Below are 12,364 nucleotides of genomic sequence, written 5' to 3' on the forward strand. Positions count from 1 at the left end.
GGGCGCACCTTGTGTCTTCCTTGGTGGCGCCTGCCCTTCCCGGCATACCTCCAACCGGAATGCCCCTGAGCTCAGGTCTTGAGCACGTCATCTTTGCCCGAAACACTTGTCCCTGTTTTCAGTTCTTGGGGGTACATACCTAGGAGTAGAGTTGTTTGGTCATACGTATCAGTTCTAATTTTACCCTTTAAAGAACTGCCCGCCTGTTTCCGCAGCAACTGCGCCATTTTACATGCTCCTCAGCAGTGCAGTGTTTTCATTTTTTCCATGTCTTTTTCAGCACTTATTGTTTGCTTGGTTTGTAGCCGTCTTAGTGGGTGTGAATGCTTATAATTTGCATTCTCGCGCTCTCTCTTTTTTTTCCCCCCAAAGCCACACCTGTGGCATGTGGAAGTTCTCAGGCTAGGTAGGGGTCAAATCAGAGCTCCAGCTGCTGGCCTACACCACAGCCACAGCAATGTGGGATTCAAACCGCATCTGCTACTTATACCACAGCTCACAGAAACACTGGATCCTTAACCTACTGAGCAAGGCCAGGGATCGAACCCGCATCCTCATGGATCTTAGTCGAAATAGTTAACCACTCAGCCACAAGGGGAGCTCCAGTCCAGTGACTTTTTAAGTGACAATTAAGATCTTTTATATGATTTTTCTACTTAAGGCCAATATACTGTAGGGATTCTTAAGTAAATCTGCTGTATACCAACTTGAATGTTTTAGGTGTTCGGGATCATTTGCATCATTGGGTATCAGGGGCTTTTACTTTCTTTCCTTTTTTTTTTTTTGGCCACACCTGTGGCATGTGGAATTTCCCAGGCCAGGTATCAAACCTGACAATGCTGAATCTGTAACCTGCTGAGCCACCAGGAAACTCCTTTCTCTTTCTTATCTTTTTTTTTTTTTTTTTTTTTTTAATGAGAGTTGCAACGTTTATTTCAGGCTCTCTCTTGTTTTTTTATTTATTATTTTTTTTTTTTTTTTTTCTTTTTTGCCACACAGGCAGTACGTGGGAATTCCTGGGCCAGGGATTGAACCTACGCCGCACAGTGGCAACCAGAGCCACAGCGGTGAGAATGCAGGAGCCTCAACCCACTAGGCCATCAGAGAACTCCCTCTTTCTTATCTTTTTTTTAAAGAAATCTTCATTTAATCAACAAATACCTATTTTCCTTCAAGGCAGCATGCCAAGTTCTGTGGAGAAGCAGTCAAAAATCCTGACTGCTAAAAAAGAAAAAATATTTAAAGAGAGAAAAAAAACTGTAGAGACAGAGTTGAAATATATGACAGTGTGATGAGTAAACTAGTGTCTGGACAAAATGCTCAGGAAGTTCAGAAAAGAGTGTTTTCAAGATGATTTCCTACTTGGTTTTGAGGTGCTTATTAGCGTCTTCTTAGAATAGCAGAGTGTAATATATTTGAGACCTTGTGGTCTGGTTATATGTTTATGGGATGGGTTTGTGAATTGAACTTGTTTGATCAATTTTAGACATATATATGTATGTACATACAGACATATACAGCGGGAATTAAGAGTGCCCTTTTCTACTCCAGGTTTTAAGATAATGTCTTTGACGTACTTGAGTTCCTTGTCTTTTTGGTCTCTGTTTATAGGAAGAGCATTAAGAAGTTGGTTTTGAAAAACCTTAACAGTAGCAATCTCTTCTCTCCCGTTAATCGTGATTCAGAAGATCTGGCTTCACCATCTGATTACCCAGAAAATGGAGAGAGGTAAACTGAATTCTATTTTGGGTTATTTCTAATAGAGAGCTTTGTTCTCATTTAGAAGAGATTCTGAAATTAGAATTTATCATCCTCTGAAAATATATGAAATTCGAAGTATTGCATCATGTGTACACCTAGAAATTATGTCACATTTTTGGTTGTTTTTGCTTCTTGAGTACTTTAGACCCTAAACTCATTGTTTTTCTGATTCAGTTCTGCAAAACTATTTTGGTATTCCATGTATGTTATTTTGGACAGGGTTAGCATGCATATGACAACTCTCCCCCCCCCCTTAAAATAAGGGATATTTTATTTGTTATATTTATTAAAGTGATACATAGTTGTAACCAACCAAAAAAAATTATGAAGGAGGAAATGCATGTATATACAGTAATCCTTAATAGTTACAGTTTACAAATTTATCTATAAATATATTCTTATATATCATAGAGATTATGCATCAAATGATATTCTGTAACCTGCTTGTTTCCAGTTACTACAAACACCTTTCCATATCTATATGAATAATATGCTTCCTCTTTTTGTTTTTGTTTTTTCTTTTCTTTTTCAGCCGCACCTGTGGAATATGGAAGTGGGCTAGGGGTCAAATCAGAGCTGTAGCTAGGGCCTGTGCCACACCCACAGCAACACTGAATCCGAGCTGCATCTGCAATCTACACTGCAGCTTATGCCAACAAAAGTTCCTTAACCGGACTGAGCAAGGCCAGGGATCGAACCGATACCCTCATAGAGAGAATGTTGGGTCCTTAACCCACTGAGCCGCAACAGGAACTCCATCTTGCCGCCTCCTCCTCTTTTTTTTTTTTTTTTTTTTTTTTTTTTTTTTTTTGTCTTTTTAGGGCCGCACCAGTGGCACATGGAGGTTCCCAGGCTAGGGGTCTAATTGGAGCTGTAGCCGCCGGCCTACGCCAAGGTTCCTGGTCAGATTTGTTTCTGCTGCGCCATGATGGGAACTCCCTTGCCTCCTCTTTTTTAATGATGCTGTAACAGTTACTGAGACCATGAGATAATTCAATCAGTTCTCTCTTGGAGGACATTTAGATTATTTTGGTATTCCTGTATTCAAAATACTGCCTCAGGGAGTTCCTGTTTGCTCAGTGGAAATGAATCTGACTAGTATGAGGATGCAGGTTCAATACCTGGCCTTGCTCAATGGGTTAAGGACGCAGCATTGCAGAAGGAGCTTGGATCCCATGTGGCTGTGGTACAGGCCAATGGCTATAGCTCCAATTTGACCCCTAGCCTGGGAACCTCCATGTGTTGAAGATACAGCCCTAAAAAGACCAAAAAAAAAAAAAAAAATGATGCTTCAGTGGGAAATCTTTACATATGTGTCTTTGCTTGTTTTTTTTTTTTTTTCCCTCTTTGGATACAATTTTAGTATGATTTTTCATTAATGAAGTATTTTCTAATACCTTACTGATTGTATTAAAAATAAAAATTTTTTGTTTCTTATTTTGAAATTCGCCACTTATTCCTTGATCCCACATAGTATGGCAGCCCCAACTGAAAATTTGGGGACATGAAATCTACAGCCAGATGCTTTGGGTTAAAACCCCAACTCTAGCACTTAAAGCTTTGTGACTTCGGGCAAGTTATTTTTCTATGTCCGAATTTTCCATGAAATAGAGGAAAATGATAGCAGCCTGTTTCACAGGATTCGCTTAAGTACTAACTGAAGTTTTAGTAGATATAATTACCTCAGACCATGCCAGATCATTAGGAAAGGCTTAGTAATGGTTACCAATGTTACCGTTGTTGCTCTTGCTCTTAGCGCGCGGGGCTGAGATTTTGTTTACTTTCTTCTTTTTAGATTCAATTTTATGAGCAAACCAGTGGAAGAGAACCATCAGCAGGATGGAGATGACGATTCTCTGGTGTCACGTTTTTATACTAACCCAGTTGCCAAACCCATTCCTCAAACCCCAGAGAGTGCTGGGAATAAACACAACAGCAGCAACAGCGTGGATGACACCATTGTTGCGTTAAACATGCGTGCTGCCTTGCGAAATGGGCTGGAAGGAAGCAGTGAGGAAACCTCTTTTCATGAGGAGTCACTGCAGGATGACCGCGAAGAGCTAGAAAATAATGCTTACCACATGCATCCTGCAGGTCAGATGCCAGTTGGCACATGGGTAATCCCCTACCAGTCATTCGAGACCTCGTTTGTCCCAGATTTTCAGCATGATAGAACTCAGCTGTTTCAACTTTTAAGTGTTTTTTAATTGTATTTTATGAAAGTGAACATTTAAACCCTTTCACTCATGCTTTGGTTGATTTGTAATTCACATTTTTGTGTACCTTTGGAGTAGTTAAAATTCATTTCATTAGTTATCTTGGTATAGTTAAAATATCCCAGATTTTGTAGCCAGAGAGACTACCCTCATAACCTTTCCTCGATTTATAAACTGACATAGATTGCCTATTAGTTTTTTAGTTAAAATAATAGTGATAAGTATCCTATGAGGTTGGAGGTTTGATAGGTTAATATATAGACCACCATGCCGAACCAGTGTGGTATTCAGATGTTAGTGGTCGCTGTGGTTCTTATCGCCTCAGTTCTGTGCTTTTCTTGTTTGTTACCAACATTGAACTGATCGTTTCTTCCCAGCTAATCCATGAAATAATTAGTATAAACTACAAGATTAGAGCATCTCGATCAGATGCTTAAATTTTGCCTTTTTTCTGTGTTGGGTGTTGACAGATGTCATTACTTTCCCTCTTGCCCCTTTTTAACTGAGGTACAATTTACATATAGTGAAGCGCACAGAATTCAAGTGTTCATTTCAGGAGTTCCCATCGTAGCTTAGGAGAAAGGAATCTGACTGGTATCCATGAGGATGCAGGTTCGATCCTGGGTTAAGGATCCGGCATTGCCATCAGCTCTGGTGTAGGTCCAAGATACTACTCGGACCTCACGTTGCTGTGGCTGTGGTGTAGGCTGGCAGCTACAGCTCCAGTCCAACCCCTAGCCTGGGAACCTCCATATGCTGCAGGTGTGGCCCTGAATTTCATTTCAGTGAATTTTGACATATATATATACTCAGTCAAGAGGTAGAGGAGTTCCCTCATGGCTCAGGGGAAGCGAATCTGACTAGTAACCTTGAGGGTACAGGTTGGATCCTTGGCCTCACTCAGTGGGTTAAGGATCCGGCTCAGTGGGTTAAGAATCCGGCATTGCCATGAGCTATGGTGTAGGTTGCAGATGCGGCTCAGAGCTGGCATTGCTGTGGCTCTGGCATAGGCTGGCAGCTATAGCCCTGATTTGACCCCTAGCCTGGGACTTTCCATGTGTTGTGGGTCCAGGGCGGGGAGGGGGGGAGAGGTAGAGCATTTATTTTTCTTTTCTTTTTTTTTTTTTTTTAAATGGCCTCACCTGTGGCATGTGGAAGTTCCCAGGCCTGGTGTCAAAATGGAGCTGCAGCTCCCAGCCTACACTACAGCCACAGCAATGCCAGATTTGAGCTGTGTCTGCAACCTACACCGAAGCTCATGACAACACCAGATCCTTTAGCCCACTGAGCGAGGCCAGAGATGGAACCTGCATCCATCGTGGCTACTAGTCAGGTTCTTAACCCACTGAGCCACAGTGGGAACTCCTAGAGCATTCTTTTTCCATGGAAATTTTCTCATCTCCAAAAGTTAACCACAGCCTGGTTTCTGTCACATAGCTTAGTTTTGCCTATTCTTTTTTGTTTTGTTTTGTTTTTGTTTTGTTTTGGCCACACTCAAGGCATGTGGAAGTTCCTGGACCAGGGATTGAACCTGGGCCGCAGCAGCGACCTCAGCTGCTGCAGTGACAACACTGGATCCTTAACCTGCTGTGCCACAAGAGAAATGCAGTTTTTTCTATTTTTGAAACTCATATAAATGGAGTCATACTGTACATACTTTTTCTTTTTTTTTTTTTTTTGCTCCAATTTTTTTTTTTTTTTTTTTTTTTTTTGTCTTTTTTGCCATTTCTTGGGCCGCTTCCTTGGCATATGGAGGTTCCCAGGCTAGGGGTCTAATCAGAGCTGTAGCTGCCAGCCTACGCCAGAGCCACAGCAACGCGGGATCCGAGCTGCGTCTGCAACCTACACCACAGCTCATGGCAATGCTGGATCCTTAACCCACTGAGCAAGGCAGGGATCGAACCCGCAACCTCATGGTTCCTAGTCGGATTTGTTAACCACTGCGCCACGACAGGAACTCCTTTTGCTCCAATTTTTATGAGATTTTATCCATGGTGTATATATACCAATAGTTCATTCTTTTTTTATTGCTGAGTAGTATTCTATTACATAAATATGACACATTTAGTTTCTCCATTTCTGTTAGTAAACATTTGAGGTTATTTTACAGTTCATCTTGATGTGTCTGTAAGATTTTTCTATATCTAATTATCTTACTGTTTTCCTGTATATCTTCTGGTCACTTGGTGCCCTAGGGAAATAACTTTATATTTTCACATTAAGAATCCTAAGTATCTATATTTGTGTTTATACATCTACATGAGTTCATTATGATGCTAAATCTTAAATACCCAGTCTAGAGTTTTTATTGCTTCTAGGTTTTTCATTGACCTCTGTTGCTACCGCCCAGTTTAAAATTCCACTCCCAAGGACACCTTAACATCCAAGAAGCAAGTTAAAGCATGTCGGGGGCATTTTTGGAGGCTGGAATTTGATATTCTATTGGCCTTAAACCCTTTTCTCTCAGAGAGCGAGTTAGTCTGATTTCTGTCTATGACTGGAACAAGCATACTTGTGCCATATTTTCTCTGATTTTTTCAGAAATATATCTAGATAATGTTTTTTAAAATAACATTACTGTAGACCTTTAGGTTTCCATTTATGGGACTGCTCATGTAGGAGTTTTCATCTTGATTTTAGCTGTCAAATTGAGGGTGTAAATTTGAAAGATAAAAGAGCTTTATGGAAGACAGTAGGGTATAAAATTTAAAGTATTGGGTTTAGAGTTTTAGCTCTGTCTCTACCACTGAATTACTCTGTAATCCCAAATCCTGGGTTTGGGCATCTTCCATGTGTAAAATAAAAGAAGTCTTTCCCAGAATTTATGGAAACCTTTCATAGTACAGTATGTTAATGGGTATCACATGAGAAGGAAGTTCTATGATTTAAAGTCTTGGGGGGAGAAAAAAGGAGTTCCCATTATGGCTCAGCGGAAACAGATCTTGACTAGCATCATGAGGACGCAGGTTCGATCCCTGGCCTCTCTCAGTGGGTTGAGGATCTGGCATTGCTGTGAGCTGTGGTATAGGTCACAGGTGCACTTGGATCTGGCGTTGCTGCGGCTGTGGTGTAGGCCACCGGCTATAGCTCCGATTCGACCCCCTAGCCCAGGAAGCGCCATCTACTGTGGGTATGGCCCTAAAAAGAGCCCCCCCCCCCAAAAAAAGTCTTGGAAACCTAGATTAAGTTAAATAGGATTTCATTTTGTGTTTTCAGAACCTATAATATACTCTCATGTGCATATTCCCCAAAATTACTTAGCCATTTTTCCAAGTTGGTTTTCTAAGAAACACTATTCCAGGGAGAAGCCATGTTGAAAAACCATTGGAAAAATGCTTTATTCCTGTATAATTTTCTCTTTCTATATAATATGATTTCAGGTGATTTTAAAAATTATCCAGGAGTTCCTGTCATGGCTCAGTGATGACAAACCCAGCTAGTATCCGTGCACCTCCACCTGAGGACAGTCACGACTAATACCGTGTTTCCTTTGTCATAGGCATTGTTCTTACTAAGGTTGGTTACTATACCATTCCCTCTATGGACGACCTTGCTAAGATCACCAATGAAAAAGGAGAGTGCGTTGTCTCTGACTTCACCATTGGTCGGAAAGGTGAGTGCGCGTTTAGGAGTTTGCGGTGTATAAACCGCTGAGCCTGCACCTTATTTTTATAATTAAGTAAAGGAAGCTGAATTTGTTTTTTACCTATATTTGGACCCACCTTGGCCTGAGTAGGCGTTTTCATTGACAAGTAACAAAGAAGACTAGAACTTTATAACAGTCTTAGGTAAGTATTTGACTCATTGAGACTTTTTGCAGTTAAAGAAAGTACTCTGAACAGCAAGAAATACAGTGGGTTAAGCATCCAGCGTTACTCGAAGCTGTGGTGTAGGCCTCAGTTGCAGTTCCAGTTCAGCCCCTAGCCTGGGAACCTACATATGCTATAGGTGTGGCCATTTAAAAAAAAAAAAAAAAAAAAAAAAAAAACCTTAGGATAACATAAGCATTGTAAAAATGCATTTATTAAATCAAATTAAGCATTTGGTGTCTCTTTCAAATACATGTAGATGAACTATTCTGTTCAAGATTGCTGGGTGAGGTGTTCCAGTTGTGGCACAACAGAAACAAATCTGACTGGGAGCTGTGAGGTGGTGGGTTTGATCCCTGGCCTCTCTCAGTGGGTTAAGAATCTGGCGTTGCTGTGACCTGTGGTGTAGGTCGAAGACACAGTTTAGATCCCACGTTGCTATTGCTCTGGTGTAGGCCAGTTGCAGCAGCTCTGATTTGACCCCTGGCCTGGGAATTTCCATGTGCCACAGGTGCGGCTCTAAAAAGACAAAAGCCAAAAAAAAAAAAAAAAAAAGATTGCTGGGTGATTTAAATTATTGATTAATGTTTAGAGCTGCTTGTTGCTTCTGATTAATCATTAGAAGTATAAAGTGGGTATGTGCCTTCTATGCAGGATGAGTTTTTAACTCTTTGCTCTGATTTCTAGGTTATGGTTCAATCTATTTTGAAGGAGATGTTAATTTGACAAATCTAAATTTGGATGATATTGTGCATATCCGAAGGAAGGAAGTGATTGTCTACTTAGACGATAACCAGAAACCACCTGTGGGCGAAGGCCTAAATAGGTATTTTATTTACATGTTTGGAAAATAATCAGCTAAGTCCCAGTTTTTTCCTGTTAACATGGGTGTCTTCATATTGCATATATTGTTCTGCACCTTGCCTCTTTGCCTCACTATGTAGTGTGTGGTTATTGTTTCTTCACTGTTTCATTTAAGACTATAAGTGATATAAGAAATGCTACATAGTGACCTTCTCGACTCCTTTTCTCTAATATTTTAAGGTCCAATTGTTAGTTTTCAGAAACTTTTGAAAAATATTTTTTCATAATATTTTACTTTTTTCTTGTTTCTGCTGTGACTGTGCTTATTAACTCTCTGTATTTAGTGTGAGATACTAGCTTGTAATACGTCTTTAGACAGGTCAAGGGGCCATAGTTAAAATAATTTATGTTCACAGCCCACCAGGATTGAATCAGGAATAGAAAATCTGAACAGCCCTATAACTAAGGAGTAAATTGAGTTAGTAATCAACGGCCCCAACTGCTGCCTCCACCCTACCCAAGCCTTGGACCACATGGCTTCACTGGTGAATTGTCTCTAACATTTAAAGAAGAATTTACACTAATTCTCCTCAAACTCTTCCTCAAAAATTGAGGAGAGAACACTTGCTAATAACACTTAGCATGAGGCAAACGTTACCATCATTCAAAGCTAGACAAAGATGCTACAAGAAAACTACAGACCAGTCTCTGTAATATTGGTGTAAATATCCTCAAAATACTAGCAGTTAGAGCTCAGCAGTGCATCAAAAAGATGACACTCCATGACCATGGGATATATTGTTGAGACGGCTCAACATAAAAAATTGACTTATAAGCCTGTCTGCTTTGGGAGAGAAGACTCAAGTTCATGAAATACAGGCAGAAAAATCCCAAAGTAACACAGATACCTTTATTTGCAATTTATATAGATGTTACTTGGCTTTCTGGTCTTAAGTATGAACCATTCACCCTTCACTTGGTTGTACCTTACAGGAAGGCCGAGGTTACGCTGGATGGAGTTTGGCCAACAGATAAAACATCTCGTTGTTTAATCAAAAGCCCAGATCGACTTGCTGACATAAACTATGAGGGAAGATTAGAAGCAGTTTCAAGGAAACAGGGAGCTCAGTTCAAAGAGTACCGTCCTGAAACAGGTTCTTGGGTGTTTAAGGTATGGTCACTTAACCTAACTCTTATAATCTGCGGTCATTCATTATAAATGGTATATAGTATGTGGAAGTTATAAACCTGGTTTTTTGTTGTTGTTGTTTTTTTTCTTTTTAGGGCCACACCTATGGCACATGGAGGTTCCCAGGCAAGGGGTTGAATCAGAGCTGTAGCTGCCAGCCTACACCACACCCACAGCAACTTGGTGTCCGAGCCACGTCTGCGACCTGCACCACAGCTCACGGCAATGCCAACTCCTTAACCCACTAAGCGAGGCCAGGGATCGGACCTGCATCCTCATGGATGCTAGTCAGATTCATTAGCTGCTGAACCATGATGGAAACTCCTATAAACATAATTCTTATAAACTGTGTTAGAAAGAGCCTCTCTTAAATTTTATTTTTACATAAAAGATGTAGAGATACATACTATTTTCTCCAAATTATACATTTTATTCAATCCCAGAGTAAGTAGCTATTATTATAAAACTTTATGGGCTCATATTCAAGTCCTGACCCTGTTTTATGACCATTCCCATGTGGTTTTTCTAATATGTGGCATCATTAGGGACATCAGGCAGACTTTTTGCCTCTTGCTAGATCAGCTCTTTCTAAGTAACTGTTACTCTTTTAAAGGTTTCTGGGGGTGTGGCGGTTGGCTTCCACCCTTCCTCAGTAGTTCAGTCCAGTGGCATCTTTCCCTTCTAGGCCAGTTGGATTGTTTAGCTTGTTGGAGTCCTATGTGGATGTGAAGGTGCTAACGGCCCTTTTGGAGGTGGTTTCCTATATTTGATATATTAAGTTAGTAAGTATTTGAGCAGCTAGTACATACACTAAAAACCATCTAAATCTTAGAAAAACAGTCGAGTATGATAGGTGACATTTCACTGTGCTTTAAATATTTTTGATGGCTTTTTTTTTTTTTTTTTAAAGCTAATTCTGTAAGATTTTGAATATAACAGTGTTAAATTGATTTTGTCGGATTCTTCTCTGCCTTAGGTCTCCCATTTTTCTAAGTATGGCCTTCAGGATTCTGATGAAGAGGAGGAGGAACGGCCATCCAAAACTAGTACAAAGAAGTTGAAGACGGCCCCTTTGCCTCCTGCAGGCCAGGCCGCCCCATTCCAGATGGCTCTTAATGGCAAACCAGCACCTCCACCCCAGGTAGAGACAGGACAGTGAGTTTGAATGGAGTCCATGATCCGGAAGCTGAAAGCAAGTCCTTCAGCACAAAGCTGTTTATGTCCCTGGAACTTTGAAGAGTACTGGTGTACTGGCAGTCGTGTTGACACGAGTATAAGGGAGGGCCTGAGGTGCTCCTGGCATCTGCTTTTTTCTTGCGAGATTCAAAGAATTCTGTTTGGATCATTCTTTTTACAGATTGTCGTTCTAAACCCCTTCCTCTCTTATTTGGACTTGCTGAAGTCTCTACTCAGTGATCAACTTAAGCTAGTATCTTGCTTGTGTGGGTTGACGCAAAGTAAATCTCACTTTTGTTGACTCCCTGATGTGCAGTTTAATCTTGTTCCTTACCTCCACGGTTTCTTAAAAGTTCAGGTAGCTTTCTGCAAGGGTTTTTAACTCCGTATTTCTCAAGTTTGCCTCTACTTCAGGTACTTCTTGATACTCGTATTTTAAGAATACATAATCTTTATGAAAATACATAAATCTTTAGAATACCAATGAGTTATTTGGCTTGGAGAGTAGAGGCCTGCATTGTTTATTAAAATTACTCATGCCATACTTTTTCAGTGTTGTTAAGCCAGAATAAATAAACCTTTTGTCCTTATAAGGAAAGGTTTGTAATCAAATATCAGGTAGTTTACTTGCCGACTCATAAGAGTTTTACTTTCTTTGGGTGTTGTTATATTCAATCAAGTTATTTTTTCCCCTTTGCTGCCATACTCCCTCAAAGAAGAGAACTTAATAGAAAATTTCTTTGTAAAGCATCCTCTACCTCTCAGCTGCTAGAAGCAGGATCTTTGGAATTTTCTGCACTGCAATTCTTATGGCTGCTGAAATGTGTGATTTTTATGATTTATTAAATAATTTATTGGGAGGCACTTTCTGGAGGTGGTTGTGTATAAATGTTCATGTTTGTGTGTACCTGGTGAGGGGAGGGTGTGATCCAAGTGGAACATGGGAAATATGCTGACTTTTTATGTTGGTAATGGTAGTGGCATTTAGAATACCCCTAAGAAATCTTCCAAACTAAAGAAATACTGTAAATGGACTCAGTTTTCCAGTTACACACATTCATTTTGTCTGAATCACATACTTTGCATAATCTCTCTTTCCAGAGTGTTTTTTAATCTTACGTAATACGTATTGCTTAGGATAAAAGTCAGACAGCCTTCTTTTCTGCCAATAAAAGTAATACGTAGGATGCTAAAGATAGAGCTGAAAAAAGCTTGCATTATCTGTGGACAGACAGAGCACATTTATGTGATGTCCGGCCATCAGTGGTCTTTTTTAGGCTCTTTAATTTCCAGAATACGGATAGTAAGATAACTGTAAGTTCCCGTGACAGCACTGTAGAAGGTGAGAATTCTTTTGAAAAACGGGGCGCTGAAGACTTTCCAGAGAAGGTTCTAGGAAAGAGGCAGTG

General features: G+C 40.3%; 1 protein-coding gene across 1 annotated transcript in view; it reads left to right on the plus strand.

The window, feature by feature from the left end:
- NUP98 (nucleoporin 98) overlaps nt 1-12,364 on the plus strand; it is a 100,037-nt gene that overhangs the window by 59,086 nt on the left and 28,587 nt on the right. Inside the window, 6 exon segments of the mRNA XM_021062427.1 lie at nt 1,612-1,728; nt 3,557-3,855; nt 7,477-7,590; nt 8,474-8,612; nt 9,584-9,761; nt 10,756-10,920. Coding sequence (XP_020918086.1) covers nt 1,612-1,728; nt 3,557-3,855; nt 7,477-7,590; nt 8,474-8,612; nt 9,584-9,761; nt 10,756-10,920 — 1,012 coding nt within the window.

This window comes from Sus scrofa, chromosome 9, assembly GCF_000003025.6.
Source record: "Sus scrofa isolate TJ Tabasco breed Duroc chromosome 9, Sscrofa11.1, whole genome shotgun sequence".
Lineage (NCBI taxonomy): Eukaryota > Metazoa > Chordata > Mammalia > Artiodactyla > Suidae > Sus > Sus scrofa.